Source organism: Polistes canadensis, unplaced genomic scaffold (assembly GCF_001313835.1).
Source record: "Polistes canadensis isolate GaletaPanama2010 unplaced genomic scaffold, ASM131383v1 scaffold_103, whole genome shotgun sequence".
Classification (NCBI taxonomy): Eukaryota; Metazoa; Arthropoda; class Insecta; order Hymenoptera; family Vespidae; genus Polistes; species Polistes canadensis.
The window spans coordinates 285,271-302,732 of NW_014569650.1; the positions used below are offsets into that span (position 1 = coordinate 285,271).

A 17,462-nucleotide genomic window follows, 5' to 3' on the forward strand; every position below is an offset into this window, starting at 1 on the left:
TATATATATATAAACATAAAAATGATTTATAATTCCATCTATAATTTATAAAATGTTTTAGGAAAAACCAGAACCACAAATAATTAATACTATAATTGAACCATCTGTGTTAGCTGTAGGTCCATTACACGTAGCTATAGCTCTAAATAATAGAGCTCTCTTTTGGGATTTATCTACGTATCAATATGATATTAATACACACTTCGAACGTGATTATTTGGCAACTGTTGATAGCATATCTTTGAACGAAACATATGTTTCTGTTTTATTTGATGGAAAATTACAATTACAATTGGTATACATATGTTATTAATTTGTATTACCGCAAGAAGTTACAAAATTTGTATGAATAAAATAACAAGGAATATTTTTCATTTCAGATTAAAGTAGATCAGACTTTAATAAACGATGGAAAAGATACCAAGTTATTTCCAGAATCAAATATTTTAAATGCAAGAATAACATGCCATGCATTGTCGCCAGAATTTCTTACTTATGGAACTGACGTAAATTTATTTACTGTCTTCTAAAAAGAACATATTTATACTAATTTAATGTTAATTAATACAAATTTTCAGATGGGCCATATAATATATTTTTACTTAGCGGCATTTAACAAGTCAACAGAGTTTACTCATAACAATGGTATCAAAAATATATACTTAGATGCAAATGGAACACAGTTATGTTTTATCGATAATAAATCAGATCTATATGTATATGATCCGATTAATGAAAATATTATTCAAGTGCCTGAATGTCCAGATGCTGTAGAAGGTATTATATGGGACCAAAATATTTTCGAACGTTCGATATTTGCAGTATATAATAAGAGTATTATTATAACATACATTTTTATCAAATACTTTGTCGAAGGTGAGTAAAAAATAAGTATGCTATTATATAGAATTAAATTAACTATTAAAATTATATTCATTCATTATAATCACAAAGGTCAAAAAATCATCAAAATAAATTCAACAAAGTTGCCATCAGAAACATTACCCATGTTAATGTATTCCGGCGAAGTAACATTGAGCACGCCGAGTAGCAAATTAATACAAATAACATTAGCTTCGCACGAAGATGTAGGAAATATAGTAGATAGTAAAAGAATCAATGAAATATTCAACAATCATATTATGTGTAGGAGGTATATCGTACAATCTAACATGAAATAAAATTTATTAATTAATAATCAAAATTAAATAAACTTTTTAATATTTTGTAGATTTGACAGCGCTTGGAACATCTGCGATAAATTAAATGATAACGATTTGTGGTTGAAACTGGGTCAAAGTGCTTTGGCAAATTTAAATATTGAATTTGGTAAATATTGTTACAAACATACAATTGATAAATAATTTTGTACTAAGTTAATAATATAACTTTCTAGCAATTCGGGTTTATCGACGTATGGAAGATGCTTCGATGGTTTGGGCATTAGAAAAAATAGAGAATTTAAACGAATTGAATTTACTATGTGGGCATGCATGTTTGTTACTTGGAGATTATAACCAAGCTGAGAAATTCTTTTTACAATCATCTGAACCTGTACAAGCTTTATATTTACGAAGAGATTTGATGCAATGGGAACAAGCTCTTAGTTTAGCACAGAAATTAAAATCCGATGAAATACCATTCATTGCTAGAGAATATGCTCAACAATTAGAATTTATGTAAGTGTTAATAAATTATGGTACCATATCAAATCATTAATCCATAATATTTTTCAGTGGAAATTATCCAAAAGCATTGACTAATTATGAACGAGGTCTACTTGATCCAAACTCTACATCCACTTCTAATTCGCATGATATTCAACATCAAAATCAATGTCTGGCTGGTATCGCAAGAATGTCTATAAGATGCGGAGATAGTAGAAAAGGTGTGAGTATAGCTATGGATAACGACAGCTCTAGATCCCTACGGAAAGAATGTGCTGAAATTTTGGAGACTATGAAGGTTCGACTTTTCAAATATTTGACAATTATAAAAAGTCTTGCAGTTTTACATAGCATTTATATTTATAGCAAATCAATGAAGCCGCATTATTGTATGAGAAAGCAGAATATTTTGATAAAGCTGCATCGGCATATATCAAATTAAAGAATTGGCATAAAGTAGGACAACTTTTGCCACAAATATCATCACCTAAAATAAATATACAATACGCTAAAGCTAAAGAAGCTGAGGGAAAATACGAAGAGGCTGCAAAAGCATACGAAACTGCTAAGGATTACGATAATATAATAAGAATCAATCTTGAATATTTAAATAATCCTGGTAAGAAATAAAATTTCTTTAAGTTTCATTATTATTTCATGTTTGTTTTATTGTTACAGCTCGGAGCGTAGAGATCGTACAGCAAACTAAAAGCATCGAAGGAGCTAAGAGAGTAGCTAAATATTTCCAAAAAATAAACGATTATAATTCAGCCATAAAATTCTTGATTCTATCTAATTGTCATGACGAAGCATTTCAACTTGCTAATCAGCATGGTAAAATGGAATTATATGGAGAAATTTTAATAAATACTATTGATGATGACAATAATAGAAAGGAAGACTTTAAGAATCTAGCTATACATTTTGAATCTCAAAAAAATAATCTTTTGGCTGGGAAATATTACTTTCATGCTAAAGATTATCCAAAGGTTCAATTTATAAAATTATTTTTCACTTGTATATTATATGAAAATAATTACAAAAATATAATGTTTATAGGCTTTGAAACATTTACTTAAAGCTGCACAATTAACTGTCGATGATGATGCCGCATTATCATTTGCAATAGATACAGTAGCTTCATCTAAGGACGAAAAATTAGCTAATCATTTGATTGATTTTCTACTAGGTGCAGACGGAGTACCAAAGGTACATAATTATTTAAATTATCTCTACAGTGTTATATTAAACATTGTCTTCTTGTACAGGATCCAAAATATTTATTTAGATTGTATATGGCAAGGAAGCAATATAAAGAAGCAGCTAAGACAGCGATCATCATTGCAAACGAAGAACAAATTAATGGTACATATTTACATACATATTTTTAATGAAATATTTTATCATTGACTTTCTTTTTCTTCAGGAAACTACAGGAATGCGCATGATGTCTTGTTCGGCATGTATCAAGAATTAAAAAGAAATAAAATAAATACACCTCTGGAAATGCAAAATAATTTGAGATTATTACACTCTTACATATTAGTAAGACTTCACGTAAAAAGGAATGACCATTTGCGAGGTGCCAGAATGTTGATTAGAGTTGCAAACAACATTTCTAAATTTCCCTCGCGTTAGTATAAAAAATAATTAAGGAAAAAACTAATTGAATTAAATCTTATACACAATCAATTTCCTACATTACAGATATCGTACCAATTTTAACCTCGACAGTTATAGAATGTCATAGAGCAGGTTTGAAACAAGCAGCTTTCAATTTCGCAGCTATGCTGATGCGTCCCGAATATAGAACACAAATTGATATTAAATATAGCAAGAAGATTGAAGCTATTGTAAGAAAACCACCAAGAGCCAAAGATAATGAGCTCGAAGATGAACCCTTAACTCCATGTCCATATTGTAAAAGTAAAGTTCCTGAAACTGAAATAACCTGTGATAAGTGCAAAAATACAATTCCATTCTGCATAGCCACGGTAAAAGATTTTTCATTAGATATACACTAGATACAAATGTGATATACAATCATACATATAATCTATTCCGGGAAATAATACATATAATCTATTTCAGGGAAGACATATCATAGAAGATAATTTTACGGTCTGTCCACAATGCGATTTTCCTGCTATCAGAAGTGAATTTTTAAGGTTAGTAGTTCTTTTCATTCAAAAATAATAAATCTTTCACATATATATTTTTTTTATTAGAATCATTGAATTCGATGAGACATGTCCAATGTGTTCTGAACACGTAGATCCTAATACTATATTATCGACAATTGATATCCGTCCATATCTTGATCTTCAAGAAAACACAATGGAAAAACTTTAACTCATAGATTAAAACAAAATTAATATGTGTGTGATAATTTTATTTATGACTGCACTAAAACTAACTAACTTATTTCGAGTGCCTTAGAGAAAGAATAATTACTTATTCTATATAAAAAGTAAGAAGTTAATAGCCACACAGATTTCGATAAAAATAATTCTATACATACATTGAGTTACATAAGATACTTAACGCATTAAATGATTAAAAGATAAGTAAGCTTGATATTTTGATAAACAAAACCGTCCAATATATAAAGTACAATTCAATTATATTAATTAAGCGTGTGTGTTTGACATGTACAGATAAATCAAATAAATAATCTTGTTACGCTTGCCTACTACTTTAAATTATTTTAATTGATTATGCAAATAAATCTCATGTATGTATAAAGATATGAGAAATAAAATAAATAAATAAATAAATAAATAAATTATTATCACTATTTAACGTCGATGTACGTAATTAGTAAGTAATATAGAAATGTAGATTAAATACATACGCACACAACCAAGAATCTCATGGATAAGAGATAAACGATGAAACAGCATGAATATGAAAAATCGAGGTCAAATAACTTCTTACATATCATTCGATACAATTAATGAACTTAGAGGTCATTTTATAATCTTTACAAAAACGGAATTTCTTTATTGTACTTATTGTATCGTGTATTTCTAATTGCACATGCACTATTTTATTCTTTGCGAAATAAATAAAAAAAAATGTTGTTAAATAATAATATACAAATATCATCTATAATAGATTAGGTTTCTATAAAATGTAAACTACGTCTCGAAATACTTATTATTTATCATAAAATTGCAATGTCGTAAAAAGCATCGTCACGTTTGTCATTTAACCTAACGGGACATCGAACGGCGCATGCGCGGAAGCTCTCTCGCTCAGGAACGTATCGATAAATTTTTGTAAAACTTTATCAATCGCTAACTATATAAAATTTCATAAACAAACACAAATATTATTTCTACAAAGAATCTTATTAATCCAAACGTCGATCATCTTATTCTGCAAATATTAATGTACATTAAAATATATATTCGTTAAATAGAAAGCACGATAGTAGATAAACGTAACACAAAAATATATATAACACAACAAGAACACAATGACAAATGAAAAAGAAATGATAAAGAAGGGGAAAGATAGATTACGGTACTGTAAACGTAAAGAAGGTTAGGTGGTGGGAGGAGGAATGATATTGAAATGAAAGGAGGGGGAGGGGGGTGTATATCGTTGCACGTAACCAACATCAGTCGTTGTTAGTCCGTGTCTGGCGCTGTCGAACGGCGGGGTTTTTATCGAGGTATCGAAGAATATTATCTACGTTAGAAACAACATAATAAAATTGTTATTCGATTTTCTTTCTCGTATTATTAGTTCATTGGAAAATAAGGTATCGATCGTAACGAGAAAAAAGATTAATAAAAATAAAAGGAGGAAAAAAAATTATTATTTTCCTTCGTAATATATCGAACGTTGTTAGAGATTTTTATCGGTCTCTCGTCGAAGCTCCTGGTGGTGGTCAAAATGGCCGAAAAGAGCAACTCGAAGCCGGGTTCCACGTCGGCTACGACCGATTCTCAAAATAATTCATTATTTCTAACCAATTTTGTCGAGCAAATCATTAAGAGTCCTTCTAATCTTATATTGGTTGGTATAATTGCAATTCTTGTTTATAAAATTCTTAAGAGTAAAATTAAATCTAAGAATTCACCAGTCGAAATTAAACGTTTACCTAAATTACATCGTGATTTCACCATCGAAGAATTGAAAAAATATGATGGTCATGGGCCGGATGGAAGAATATTGGTTGCACTTAATGGAAGTGTTTATGATGTTACTAGAGGTGCTGCATTCTACGGTCCAGGTAAGTATTTCAATACTATTATCAATTTTGTTTCTCTAATTAACTTTGATTTTCAATATTTGTGCTTTCGTCTTTAAAACATAATTAAATTGGTGAACGTTATACGTTGTAGATTGTATTAAATTCTATTGCGATAAAATGCATTAATAGTTGCTTCGAAGAAGCATAAATATAAAACTACAATGGTCACAAGATCATTAAATTAGTTTCCTACTGACAATATGCATAATAATTATGTTACATAATTTGAATTGTTTATGATAAATAGTATATATTTTTTAAAGGTGCACCATATGCAGTATTCGCAGGAAGAGATGCTAGCAGAGGATTAGCAACATTTACATTAGAACCGCTTAAGGACGAATATGATGATTTAAGCGACTTAGACAGCGAACAAATGAGTTCTATGAAAGAATGGGAGTTGCAATTTAAAGGCAAGTTCTGTTAATATTTTTTATTATATAACTACAATCAAATTAATTTAATATATATATGTACATACTATAATTAATTGTATAAAAATAGAACGCTTACTCTGACCATCTCATTATTTAAGTTTATTCATTCTAAATGGATCATTATTTTTTTATACATTATTAATATGATCAAAGTTCAAGCATTTAAACTGGACAGAAGAATAAAAGGACTAACTTATCATAATTTTGCATACGTTTATATTGAAATTATATAATTGATATATTGCAATATATATTCTGTTCTTATGTTTTTAGAGAGGTATGATTATGTAGGAAAATTATTAAAACTAGGAGAAGAACCCACGAATTATTCCGACGAGGAAGACGAAGGTAGCCAGCAAGAGACTGAAAATAAGTTGGATCAACAAAATACAAAGTCTGATGTCTGTGAAGCTGAAACTAAATCAAAAGATGATTGACCGCCCCGTTCTGTGTCTAAAATGAAGAAAGAATTTTGGGAATACACTGCGTGCACAGAGTTGTTAAAAAAGTTCTTAGATTTATTGTTCATAGAAATGTTTACGAACGTTCAGCCGAATATTTTATTAATTTTTAACACTATTTCTGAAAGATATAAACATATTAATATCTTTTAGTTTAATTTAGAAACTCTGAGCTGTTGTGTTTCTTCTAAAGACTTCGTTTGAGTGCCTGATTTCAACAAAAAACACATACACACTCCGATTATCATATAAAAATAATCTTTTTATATCTGTACAAAGAATTTTTCTACCAAAAATAACATCAAATTTGTATTAGGCAGAATATTTCTAACTTTCGCTCTGTTTCAATCATGTTCCACTATATTAAAATGACTGTGTGTTCTATGTCACCTGTCATATCTTACTATGTTACGATGAGAGCATAGAATATGTGTACTTGGTGCCCCTGAAATTTAACAAGTTGACGTTAAGTTTCAGTTGCATTTGAAAATTAGTTTTTAAGTTTTGCAATTTTTTTTATATACGCGCAGAGATATATATATGTATATATGTGTATATGTCTACGCGTATGCATGTATATATTAATAGCGCATATGCAGCTCTGTTAATCCGTCTAAAGTGCATCTTGATTTTAAGTATTAAATTATAAAGTTTGTGTTATAATTAATGAGTCTACAAATTTCCTTTAAAATATTATTGTTGAATTATAAAAAAATATTTTAACAGTAAATAGTAATTCTGCTCTGTATACTTTATTTAAATTATACTTTTAATAAAGTTTTAGAAGAAAATGAAATCTTACCAGGACAATATTATTAATGAATATAACAAGAAGAAAAGCAAATTTAAATACAGGAGCACATATTATAATTTTACTTGCTAAATATTAAAATATCAAATGATTTAGAAAAAGAAAAGAAAAAATTATTTTATAAAAAGAATTTTATTACAATGAAATCAAGATTTCCATACGTAAAAATAATATTATTTGAATTTTATCCATTTTATAGGTAAAAACATATGCAGAGCTTTCCCCGCGCAGCATTTAATAATATATAAATCTATAATAATTGTTCTGTTTGTATAGATAAAAGAATTTTTCTATGAATTACAATTATAAAAAAGATATTCTATTCTACCGCGTTATTATTTTGAACACGATAAAACAGATTTGTTAATAGGATTCATGAGGTCTCTATACTCTTCAAATATATTCTTGTAAATAATTCTTTGTAAGTAGATATAAAAATAAGCATACATAAATAATTAATTAATTGCGTTTCACTTAAGCAAGAAATAGGTTTCATGTGTTGTATGTTTGTTCGTTAGCGGTAATTCAAGTAAAATTTTATTTTTCTTAAAAAAGATGATTATTCTTACATTTAAAACAATATATCAACTTTATTTGTTATCTTTCTTTATTCTTTTTTTTTATTGTATTCAAATGTTAATTTTAAACGTTTATTAATTTGTATTTATTCCTCTGCATTATGCATTGATCAATTTTACATCCATGAAACGAACAAATTTAATTGTACATTAAAAAACGCATTGTTAATTACAATAAGTATAATTTAATAACGTTAAATATTTTAACTATTTTGAGTCACACATAAATTAACTCACAATATAGTTTTATCTTATAGGAATGATTGTAGCATTATACAAGAAAGCATTTTTTAATTTGTTGTTATATTTTTATATATACTCTGGTTTTTAAATAGTCTACATTGAAAATGATTAATTTAAAACATATTCATTCTTGATATCAATTTTTGATATCAAGGACAAATTAATTCGTCTGATTTTATAAACCATCTTGTTACATGCGATTTGTAATATAATTGTTTACTTTTATTAATAACGAAATACTAAACTATAAAATACAAATAAAAAGATTCCGTCTATCTTCAACCGTATGCAAATTAGTAATGTATTTTGTAATATATATTAGTTTGAATTCTTTCAAATGAGGCCAATATTTATAAATACTTACTAAGCTAATTCTTTGTTTGTAAAAAAAAGAAAAAGGAATGAAAATTATATACTTAAATGTAAATTCCTTAACTCATCGAAAAAGAAAAGTAAGGAAGCAAATTTATTCGTAAACAGTATAATACGTATAAAGAAAACATCATTTGAAAAAGTTTATCGTTATGCGATTCATTATATATTTAAAAAAAGAAAAATAAAAACTACAAATGTAAGGTGTAGGTATGGGATTCCCTATTGTTAAATATTATTATATTACTACTACTACTACTACTACAACAACAGCAAAATATATAATAATTTTTGTTAACATTGAATAATATGCAATGCAATGAATTTTTTTCCCAAAAAAAACAAAAAAAATCTTTACCTTCTCCATCTTCATTCTTGACTTACATTATTTAAAAAACAAGTTTTATTTTAAATTGAGAAAAAATGTAAAAACTAAATGATAAAAATATAATGAAATGCAAAGGAATTTTTAAACAGGAAAAGAACAAATTGTTTTGTATGTTGACTCTGACAAAATCTGTTCTTAAATAAGAATCAATTATAGTCTTCATTCACAAATTGTTTTGTTATCCATTCAAAGCCATTGGGTGAATAACCAAACGAATACAAAGAACGTGTCGCATCGATCTGACAATAATAATTGCCTCGCAAAACACATTTCTTCTACGCGAACTTAATTGACTATTCATTTTTAACGATTCAGGTTATGTTCCAAAGAAAAATAAAATTACTTATTACACGTAACATCGTCAAAATATTTTTATTAGGTAAAATATGCATAACATATTATCTAATATTATATTGGAACGTTAATAATCAAAATTGAGGTTATATTACACGATAATAAAAGTTAAAATCAAAAAATATATACAAAATGAAAATACTATTAGAAATATACTTTTTTTTTTAAAGATACCATGGTGACCTTGGAAATGTTGTTTCCAATATATTTTTTAAATGCTTTTATACTTCTATTCGTTTTATTGTTTGTAATGCATAAACAAATGAATCTAAGAAATTATTTTTAAAAAATCCTTTGGAATATTGATATTCTCGATAGAATGTTTTTTCTTATGCATGGATGATAAGTGAAAAGAAGAAAATGAGAATAACTAAAAAATGTTATCGACAATACATTATATTTGTCTCATAATTAGAGAACGTTATATTTAATAAGTGTATACGGAATAAATGTTATTAGTTATATATATATATTAACTCGAAATCATGAATGACTCTATCTAAATATATAAAATCTATTCGTTATCTTCAATAATGGCGACTATATCAGTGTCCATATGTGATTTAGAAAAGAAAGAAAGGAAAAATAGAAAAAGGAAAATATTCTCATCATTTTCAGATCAGAATTGCATCACTAACATATTGTATCTATGTAGCATATATCGATTTCCGAGAATATATATGTACATATACATGGTCATAAATGTTTTTTAAAAATTTCATTAAAATTACAACTAGACTATTATTTCTGGAACAGACATAAAGAGATTAATGGCTTGAACAATAGTCGAAGAAAAAAAGAAGAAGAATATGACATGATAACAATAACTGCGTCATACGACCGACACCCAAATGCGTTTTTGGGAAGTTACGTAATTCCTTGGGTGCTATCTATTCTCTATAGAGATATTCATAACCTCCAAAATCTGATCTCTATACGTGCATGTACGTGTGAGTGAAAAAAATATTTGTATCAATCTCTTAAAGATATACATACATAATGTACATATATATATATATATATATATATGTAGGGGAGAGAGAGAAACCGTGAGAGTCAACGAACCTTTAATAACAACTTCGTATAAAAAACAAATTAATAATAATCGTGGTTTTTTTTCGTTTGTCTGAAAATATTCAGATCGAAATAGAAATTAAATGCATACGTATAATTTTAAAGATGTCTGCCATTGTCGATGAACGAATCAATCGAAAAAAAATTAAAGAAAAGTTAAAATAAAAGCTATGATAACTGTTTGTATATCATATTCGTTTCAAAGATCCGTTCGTCAAATATCTCTAGTTCATTTTTGTTTTGCTGCATCTTTCCTTGTAAATAATGTAATATAGAAAATGCGCAGAAAAAAAGAGGCGAATCTGACGCCTCTCGTACTCTGCAATACGAGAAGAGCAACGCTCTTCTTCACAAAGAGCCGCTGTCACCGAGGCGGGTGGCTAGGTGGCTGCTGCCACGCCGTCATCCAATTCCCGTCCCATTTCCCCTCTTTCCCCTCACCCATAACTCCTCTGTCTACAGCAGCAACCACTCTGCAGCTTTCCTCTCTCTCTCTCTCTCTCTCTCTCTCTCATTACATTTCATCTGATTGTGAGTAGTACTCAAGAGTGAGAAGGGTTAACTTACAATGCATGCGTGCGGTGAGTCGCGTGCCGTTCGCACCTCTCTGTCGGCTTTTACCCCTTCCCTTCACCCACCCATTCGACCATCCATTTCATCCCCTTCTCCCTTCGGACATACAAAATAAAAGAAATTTCTTTACGAGTTCGATATATTTCATTATCATAAGTTTTTCTTTATTGTTTACATATTTCGGTATGTATATATATATATATATACTTTGATAATATATGTGTGTGGATATGCATTTAGTTTGTTTTTGGAGATCTGATTTTTTTCTTTTTTCGAATGAAATTGTAGGCGTACGTCCATGACCTTGTAAAAGCGATAGGGCCGTTGCGTGGGAGTCATTGTTAGCTGCGTCAATCATTGGTATGGTTTATCGTTTAGATCACATGACTATTATTATATGTTTCTATAGGAATAGAAATGTCGTTAACCTCTGTAGTAACCCTGAAATTTCTCTTCTATTATTATTAACGAAGAGAATCCTTTATTACCTTAACTATTTACGGACGAGAACGTCGATCGTTATTTAGTCGATCATGAACTTCGCGAGAGATGTTCAGGGAGAGAAATCTTTTTTCTTATTCGAAAAATAATTTTTATTCATAGTTTTTGAAGTGTGTGTTTTTTTAAATCCATATGTGTACGAAACAGAATTGTTATTACGGTCATTAGAAATTGATTTCGGGTTAAGAGAATTATATATCGCATGTTTAAAGGTGTTTGAATTTTTACGATATCACATGTACATATATAAGTATGGAACGTCCTAATCGATCGAAATTTCTATCGTTAAGGCGAGTCTACAAGACGGCAGCGAAATCTGTCAAGAAACGAATTCGTATCGATCTACGTAAAATGAGAAATCTATCAATTGGGTTTATTAGAAGAGAATTAAGCATTATAAATGTCGATAGACGAGAAAAAATATACGAAGAATCTATTTATTTTTGATAAAAAGAATGAGAAAGAGAAAACAGAGAGGGAGAGAGAGAGAGAGAGTGAGTTAAAATACTTTGATCGACTCGATACACTAAATACGATTACCACTTTGTAAACATAAATTTTCCTTTATATTTTCATCCTCGCAAAAAAGAAGAATATTTCGTTGAAAAAAAAGGATAGTAGAATAACATAATATTTCAGTCAAGATTGCATACAAAGAGTATGTAGAAGGTCAAAAAAGTAATGTAATGAAAACGTATATGGGAGAGTTTCTATTGAATAAGAGAAAGAAGGAAAATATGCTCGTGCATAAAATCGACGGGAAGGACGCCAAGCGGCAAATAAGAGAAGGATAAATAGGTTAGTGCATTGGCTACATTAACGGTGGCGTGTACGTAGCAACGGCGTTGGTGTCTCACGTCGCTGGAACCAATAACGGGCTGGAGTTAAGTCACGTGACAGTGTAGAACCAATCGGCAGAACTAGCTAAGTTGACGGCAAGAGCGTATATAATATGTACTCGAGCCATTACAGGAGTCGGACATTTTCTGACAAGCGTAGAAAAACTTCTCGTCAACAGCGGCCGCCATTTTACGTTAGCCGATGATACTCGTGCGATACGGAAGGTTCTCTCTCTCTCGTTAATCGCCTTTTTATCGTTGTAAAGAAATAATCAACGTCGGTCTGTTAAAGTGTCGGTTTGTTATAAAAGGTCATATTATAATAAAGAAAAAGAATTATAAAAGGACGCTTTTATTTTCGGCGTCTCGGTGAATCGTGTGGAGATCTCTCTCTCTATCTCTCTCTCTCTCTCTCTCTCTCTCTCTCTCTTTCTCTCTCTCTCTTCCACTCTCTCTCCTCTTTCTCTCTCTCTCTCTCTTTCTTTCTCTTTCTCCCACTCTTTCACGCATACTCTGGCTCACTCTGTCTCTGTCCTGTGTCGCGAATGTGTGGGGAAAGCTGGTGGCCGCGGCCGCGGTGATCATTCGCGCGCCCCGTTGTCGCAGTGTTGAATCCTCGGCAAGAGAGAGAAAAAGAGAGGAAGATGGTGGTGGTTCCAGTGGGTTTAGAAGAGAGTACCGATACCATCGCTTTTAAGAGCTAGCGCCGTACAAGTAGCCAGTTCACCAAATTTCGAGCTTTCGACGACGAGTCGGAGCCGTCGTCGTCGTCGTCGTCGTCGTCGTCGCGGCCGTCGTCGTCGCCGTCGTCGTCGTCGTCGATATTAACGACATCCACATTAACGGCACCAAATAAGATACAATATTTAGCTTGTATCGTTGTACCTAGCATCAAAAATTACCACTAACTACTACGATCATCGCCGTCAGCATCAGCATCAGAATCAGAATCGTCGTGGTGCTTTTCGTAGTGCGTTCGTTCGTGAGTGCGTGCTTTTCTTTAATTTAGCGGCTTCATAAAAGTTTAAGTCCGCTAACTTGAATACTGTTAAATTACTGCCAGTGCCCGCCATATCAATTTACTTTAGGTTACCATCGTCCTCGTCGTCGCCGTTGCCGTCGATGGCATCGGCGTCGATTTAAAAAATTATTTAATATATATACACATATATATATATATATAGAGAGAGAAATACATATATATATATATATATACTTACATACATACATACATATATATATATATATATATATATATATACATACATACATACAGCAGTATACATATATAAAAAATCTCGTCGTCATTCATCATTCATTGTCGTCGTAGTCATCATCATCGACTACAAGCAAATCCTTTTCGTCGCTATGGTGAAGAAGTAAATCATCGAGAAAGAAATTAAGATTTGCTGGAGGAAGCATGGCCGACCACCTGGTGGACGGTCCGCCTAGTAAGCGACCAAAACTCGATCCATTTCAGGGTCCTTCTGATTCGGCAGGCAAGTTATTATTTATATACTTGTTATTGTCATCATCATCATCATCATCATCATCCTTATTATTTTTTTATTCATTATTTTTCATTACTAACTCTCACAACTATCCATTTTATTCAATACTAACCTCACAAACAGGAGAGCACGTACGCGGTAAAAATGTTAATTTTGGACACATAGTTCTTGTCTTTTATTTCAAAAATAAGATATTCTTCTCATTTTTCATTTAACATCGTTTGTACAATGTAATTTTGTTCGTGTATGTACGCATATTCTGAATTTATTTACTAAACTCAAATTTGATGGAAATACTTGTCCATTTTGTTTCCATTCCTTTTGTTAACTTTCAGTAGAAGTTGTCTCTGTTTCTTTTAGGTAGTTTCTTTTTATTTTTAATTTTAATCAAGGTAATATACTTACTTTTTTTTTGTGTGTTATCTTTTTATTTATTTAATATCGTTAACGTTTCTAACAATACGCGTCAGATTCGAGACGCTGGGCTGTTTTTATTCGTCAGAGATGAACGTGCATGTATATGCAATCAACCGTCTTCTTTCTATATTTTTTCTTATTTTTATTCTTTTCTTAGTATTTTACTTTCTTCATTTTATTTTAAAGGAATCATCTAAAAGATTAAAAGCAATTCTTTTTCGATAGTAGAGTTTTCATGAAATTTGGAAAGAGTGATCGACGCGACACTTAAACTTTCTCACGATAGGGATGCCGGGAAACGGTCGGTAACAATGTTCTACGACAATACCGCGCCGATGATTAAACTCCTGGAATTTTTAATTTAAAAGTACAATCCTTATTATTATTTTCTTTATAATTGCAACTGCTCACACATTTGGATCGCGTATTAATCAAAGTAAATAATACGTAATATCAAAAAATTAAAAAAATATTTAATATTGAAAAGACAAAATAGATATATATATATATGTCAAATTTAATACCCATGTGGATATTAAGGATTTAAAGAAAAGTAAACAGTTGATGGTTTAAACGTTAAAGCCTTGGAAAATATTTCAATGGTTTTTTACAAATAATTTTATTTATGGTTACTTTTTGAGAGTCATATGTAACACACACGTGTATCAAGATGGCAGAAAGTTTGTACAGCAAATTAGATTGAAAGTTGTAATAGTAAAAGTCAACGAATATTAAAAAATATAATTATTTTTCGAATAATTTCAATGAATTTTAAATGTATTTTATTTAAGGGTATATGATAACACGTGGTAAAAGTAAAAAAAGGAAAAAGGAATAATATATTAGAATTGTATATTTATTGTGTAATAATTCTTTTGTTTAAAATACGATTTTAACGTTCAAGTTACAAGGAAAGAGGGAATGAGTTAGAAATAAAGAAAATAAAGAATTCATCGGTGTCAGCGATTTGTGCACGCGTGAAACCTCGTGTACTATCGATGCCTGTCAATGTAAACAAATAATATGGTCTTACTTTACTGATTCGATACCGGAATATTTATTCGCAATATTTTTTTATACCCTTTCTTTATTTCTGTCTATCTCTTTCTCTTTACCATCGACCAATGCGATCGATAAATGTTTTATCGCAAGATTATATTTTATAGCATCTTTTTATTTTTTATTTTTTATGCATAGGAAACATCGTTGAAAAAGATTAAAATGTTGTTAACGAAATGATATGTTTTTTATAGAAAAAGGAAAGAGAGACAAATTTTGCTCAAAGTTAACATATTTGTATTTCCCATGTATGTATATAGATATACTCATACATATTACACTACACAACATAGATAAAAAAATAAATTTAATTGCACTTTAATTGTGGTTTGTTCTTAAAGCATACATACTATTATTGCTTAAGATTCTTTTAATATTACAATCATTATTTTCTTTTTTTTTGTTTTTTATATATATATAATTGCACATACTATACATTCTTTTTTACAACTAAATATTTAGTTAAATCTATGTAAGTCGCTGTACATTTTTTTAGCGACCCTTTGTCGTTCTAGTCTTCAGCTCTAATCTCTTAGCGCATGGCAATGCATGAGAAGTCCAATAATATATTACATAGAACATTTTGCTGGCATGAACTATGCGTTTAACCACTTTTCTTTATACTATTTTCACCTTTAAGCGCTATGTAATCGTCGTGTAACGGTTTATAAACTTGATATATAATGCTCTCAATAATAATATTATTAATCATAATAATTATAATAATAATAATATTAATATTAATAATATTAATAATATAATGATGTAATCAACGACGATTCAGATCTATTGTATTTCAAAATATTCAGTGTAAAGATTTATCAAGTACAGGCTACACAAGTTGCAGAAACGTCTTTTTTCTTCTTCTTTTTACTTATTTACATAAAAGAAATCTCTTATTCTATGACTTTTTTCTCAAATACTCTTTTCTTTTTCTTTTTCGTCGTTGTATCAATGTCAGTATAACTATGTCACAACAAAGTTGTGCATTTCTACGCTATCTCATTGTTTCTGCTGCTTAGGTGCTCTACACCTGAAAGAGAAAATCAAAGCTTAGGTAGTTCTTTCCACACAATCTTAAATTAAAAACTATGATATATGTAGTGGGTATGGCGCCTCTAATGATGCACCATGCTTATGCAAACTACGGGGGAGGTGGCAGTGGTAACATGCAACAAATACAGGGCCCACCACAACAGCTACACCTGCACCATCATCAAGTGGAGTTACATTGGAACAACCATGTCATCCATAAAAGAAGTAAATATTAATATCAAAAAGAAAAGAAAGAAAAAATAAATAAAACGTTGGAAAGCTCAAAAAAAAGCTCAAACAAAAAAAATCATATAAAATATATATAAATATCAAACACGGTATCATAAAATCTGTTTGTCTGTCCATACATGTCATTCTCATTGGTAGTATACATTTCTAAAATTATTTCTCTTCATATTTTCATATAAAGTATATTACAGTAAAGGGTACTTTAAATGTTATCTTATATATGGGGAGTTTCGTTACATTTCTCATGATATATACTATAATAATCATACGAGTGGACATTTTTGAAAATATAGCAAAGTCTTGTTAGGTACCTTAGAGAATTATTTATCTTTACTTAGACACGGACTGTTACCCTTTTATACAATAAAATGGAGAAAAATATATATAAAATATTAGATTCAATATTTACAGTACATTAATTTTCAAAATATTTGATGCCAAATTTTTCTTAACCGATGTGCTCTATTGAAACAAAACTTAATTACTATTTGAACATAATATAGACATGCGACACACATGCACTGAGCTCGAAACTTTTCTATTGCAAATGTATCTAATATAGAATGTATGCATATTCCTGTAAATATAAATACATGCACATACATATATATATATATATATATATATAT

General features: G+C 29.7%; 3 protein-coding genes across 3 annotated transcripts in view; all 3 read left to right on the plus strand.

Moving 5' to 3' along the window:
• LOC106787532 (WD repeat-containing protein 19) overlaps window positions 1–4,504 on the plus strand; it is a 6,118-nt gene extending 1,614 nt beyond the window's left edge. Inside the window, exons 6-20 of the mRNA XM_014749957.1 lie at window positions 62–295; window positions 381–506; window positions 579–876; window positions 955–1,153; window positions 1,232–1,329; window positions 1,397–1,679; window positions 1,737–1,965; window positions 2,034–2,286; window positions 2,346–2,656; window positions 2,727–2,876; window positions 2,936–3,032; window positions 3,094–3,300; window positions 3,375–3,661; window positions 3,759–3,835; window positions 3,896–4,504. Of these exons, the coding sequence (XP_014605443.1) occupies window positions 62–295; window positions 381–506; window positions 579–876; window positions 955–1,153; window positions 1,232–1,329; window positions 1,397–1,679; window positions 1,737–1,965; window positions 2,034–2,286; window positions 2,346–2,656; window positions 2,727–2,876; window positions 2,936–3,032; window positions 3,094–3,300; window positions 3,375–3,661; window positions 3,759–3,835; window positions 3,896–4,019 (2,973 nt within the window). The 3' untranslated portion in view covers window positions 4,020–4,504. The remainder of the gene's footprint in view (window positions 1–61; window positions 296–380; window positions 507–578; window positions 877–954; window positions 1,154–1,231; window positions 1,330–1,396; window positions 1,680–1,736; window positions 1,966–2,033; window positions 2,287–2,345; window positions 2,657–2,726; window positions 2,877–2,935; window positions 3,033–3,093; window positions 3,301–3,374; window positions 3,662–3,758; window positions 3,836–3,895) is intronic.
• Window positions 4,505–5,284: 780 nt separating this feature from the next.
• Window positions 5,285–9,141, plus strand: LOC106787533 (membrane-associated progesterone receptor component 1-like). The gene is made up of 3 exons (XM_014749958.1): window positions 5,285–5,910; window positions 6,195–6,344; window positions 6,642–9,141. Exons 1-3 carry the CDS (start codon window positions 5,571–5,573, stop codon window positions 6,803–6,805), a joined length of 654 nt encoding a protein of 217 aa, XP_014605444.1. The 5' UTR covers window positions 5,285–5,570; the 3' UTR covers window positions 6,806–9,141.
• Window positions 9,142–13,838: 4,697 nt separating this feature from the next.
• Window positions 13,839–17,462, plus strand: part of LOC106787525 (histone acetyltransferase p300) — an 18,404-nt gene continuing 14,780 nt past the window's right edge. Inside the window, exons 1-2 of the mRNA XM_014749947.1 lie at window positions 13,839–14,061; window positions 16,654–16,809. Of these exons, the coding sequence (XP_014605433.1) occupies window positions 13,983–14,061; window positions 16,654–16,809 (235 nt within the window). The 5' untranslated portion in view covers window positions 13,839–13,982. The remainder of the gene's footprint in view (window positions 14,062–16,653; window positions 16,810–17,462) is intronic.

Excerpts from the sequence above, each read along its gene's own strand:
- LOC106787533 (XM_014749958.1), top strand. The coding sequence starts at position 5,571 with ATGGCCGAAAAGAGCAACTCGAAGCCGGGTTCCACGTCGGCTACGACC. Across the intron at positions 5,911-6,194 it reads TGCTGCATTCTACGGTCCAG|GTGCACCATATGCAGTATTC; the intron begins GTAAGTATTTCA and ends TATTTTTTAAAG. Across the intron at positions 6,345-6,641 it reads ATGGGAGTTGCAATTTAAAG|AGAGGTATGATTATGTAGGA; the intron begins GCAAGTTCTGTT and ends TTATGTTTTTAG.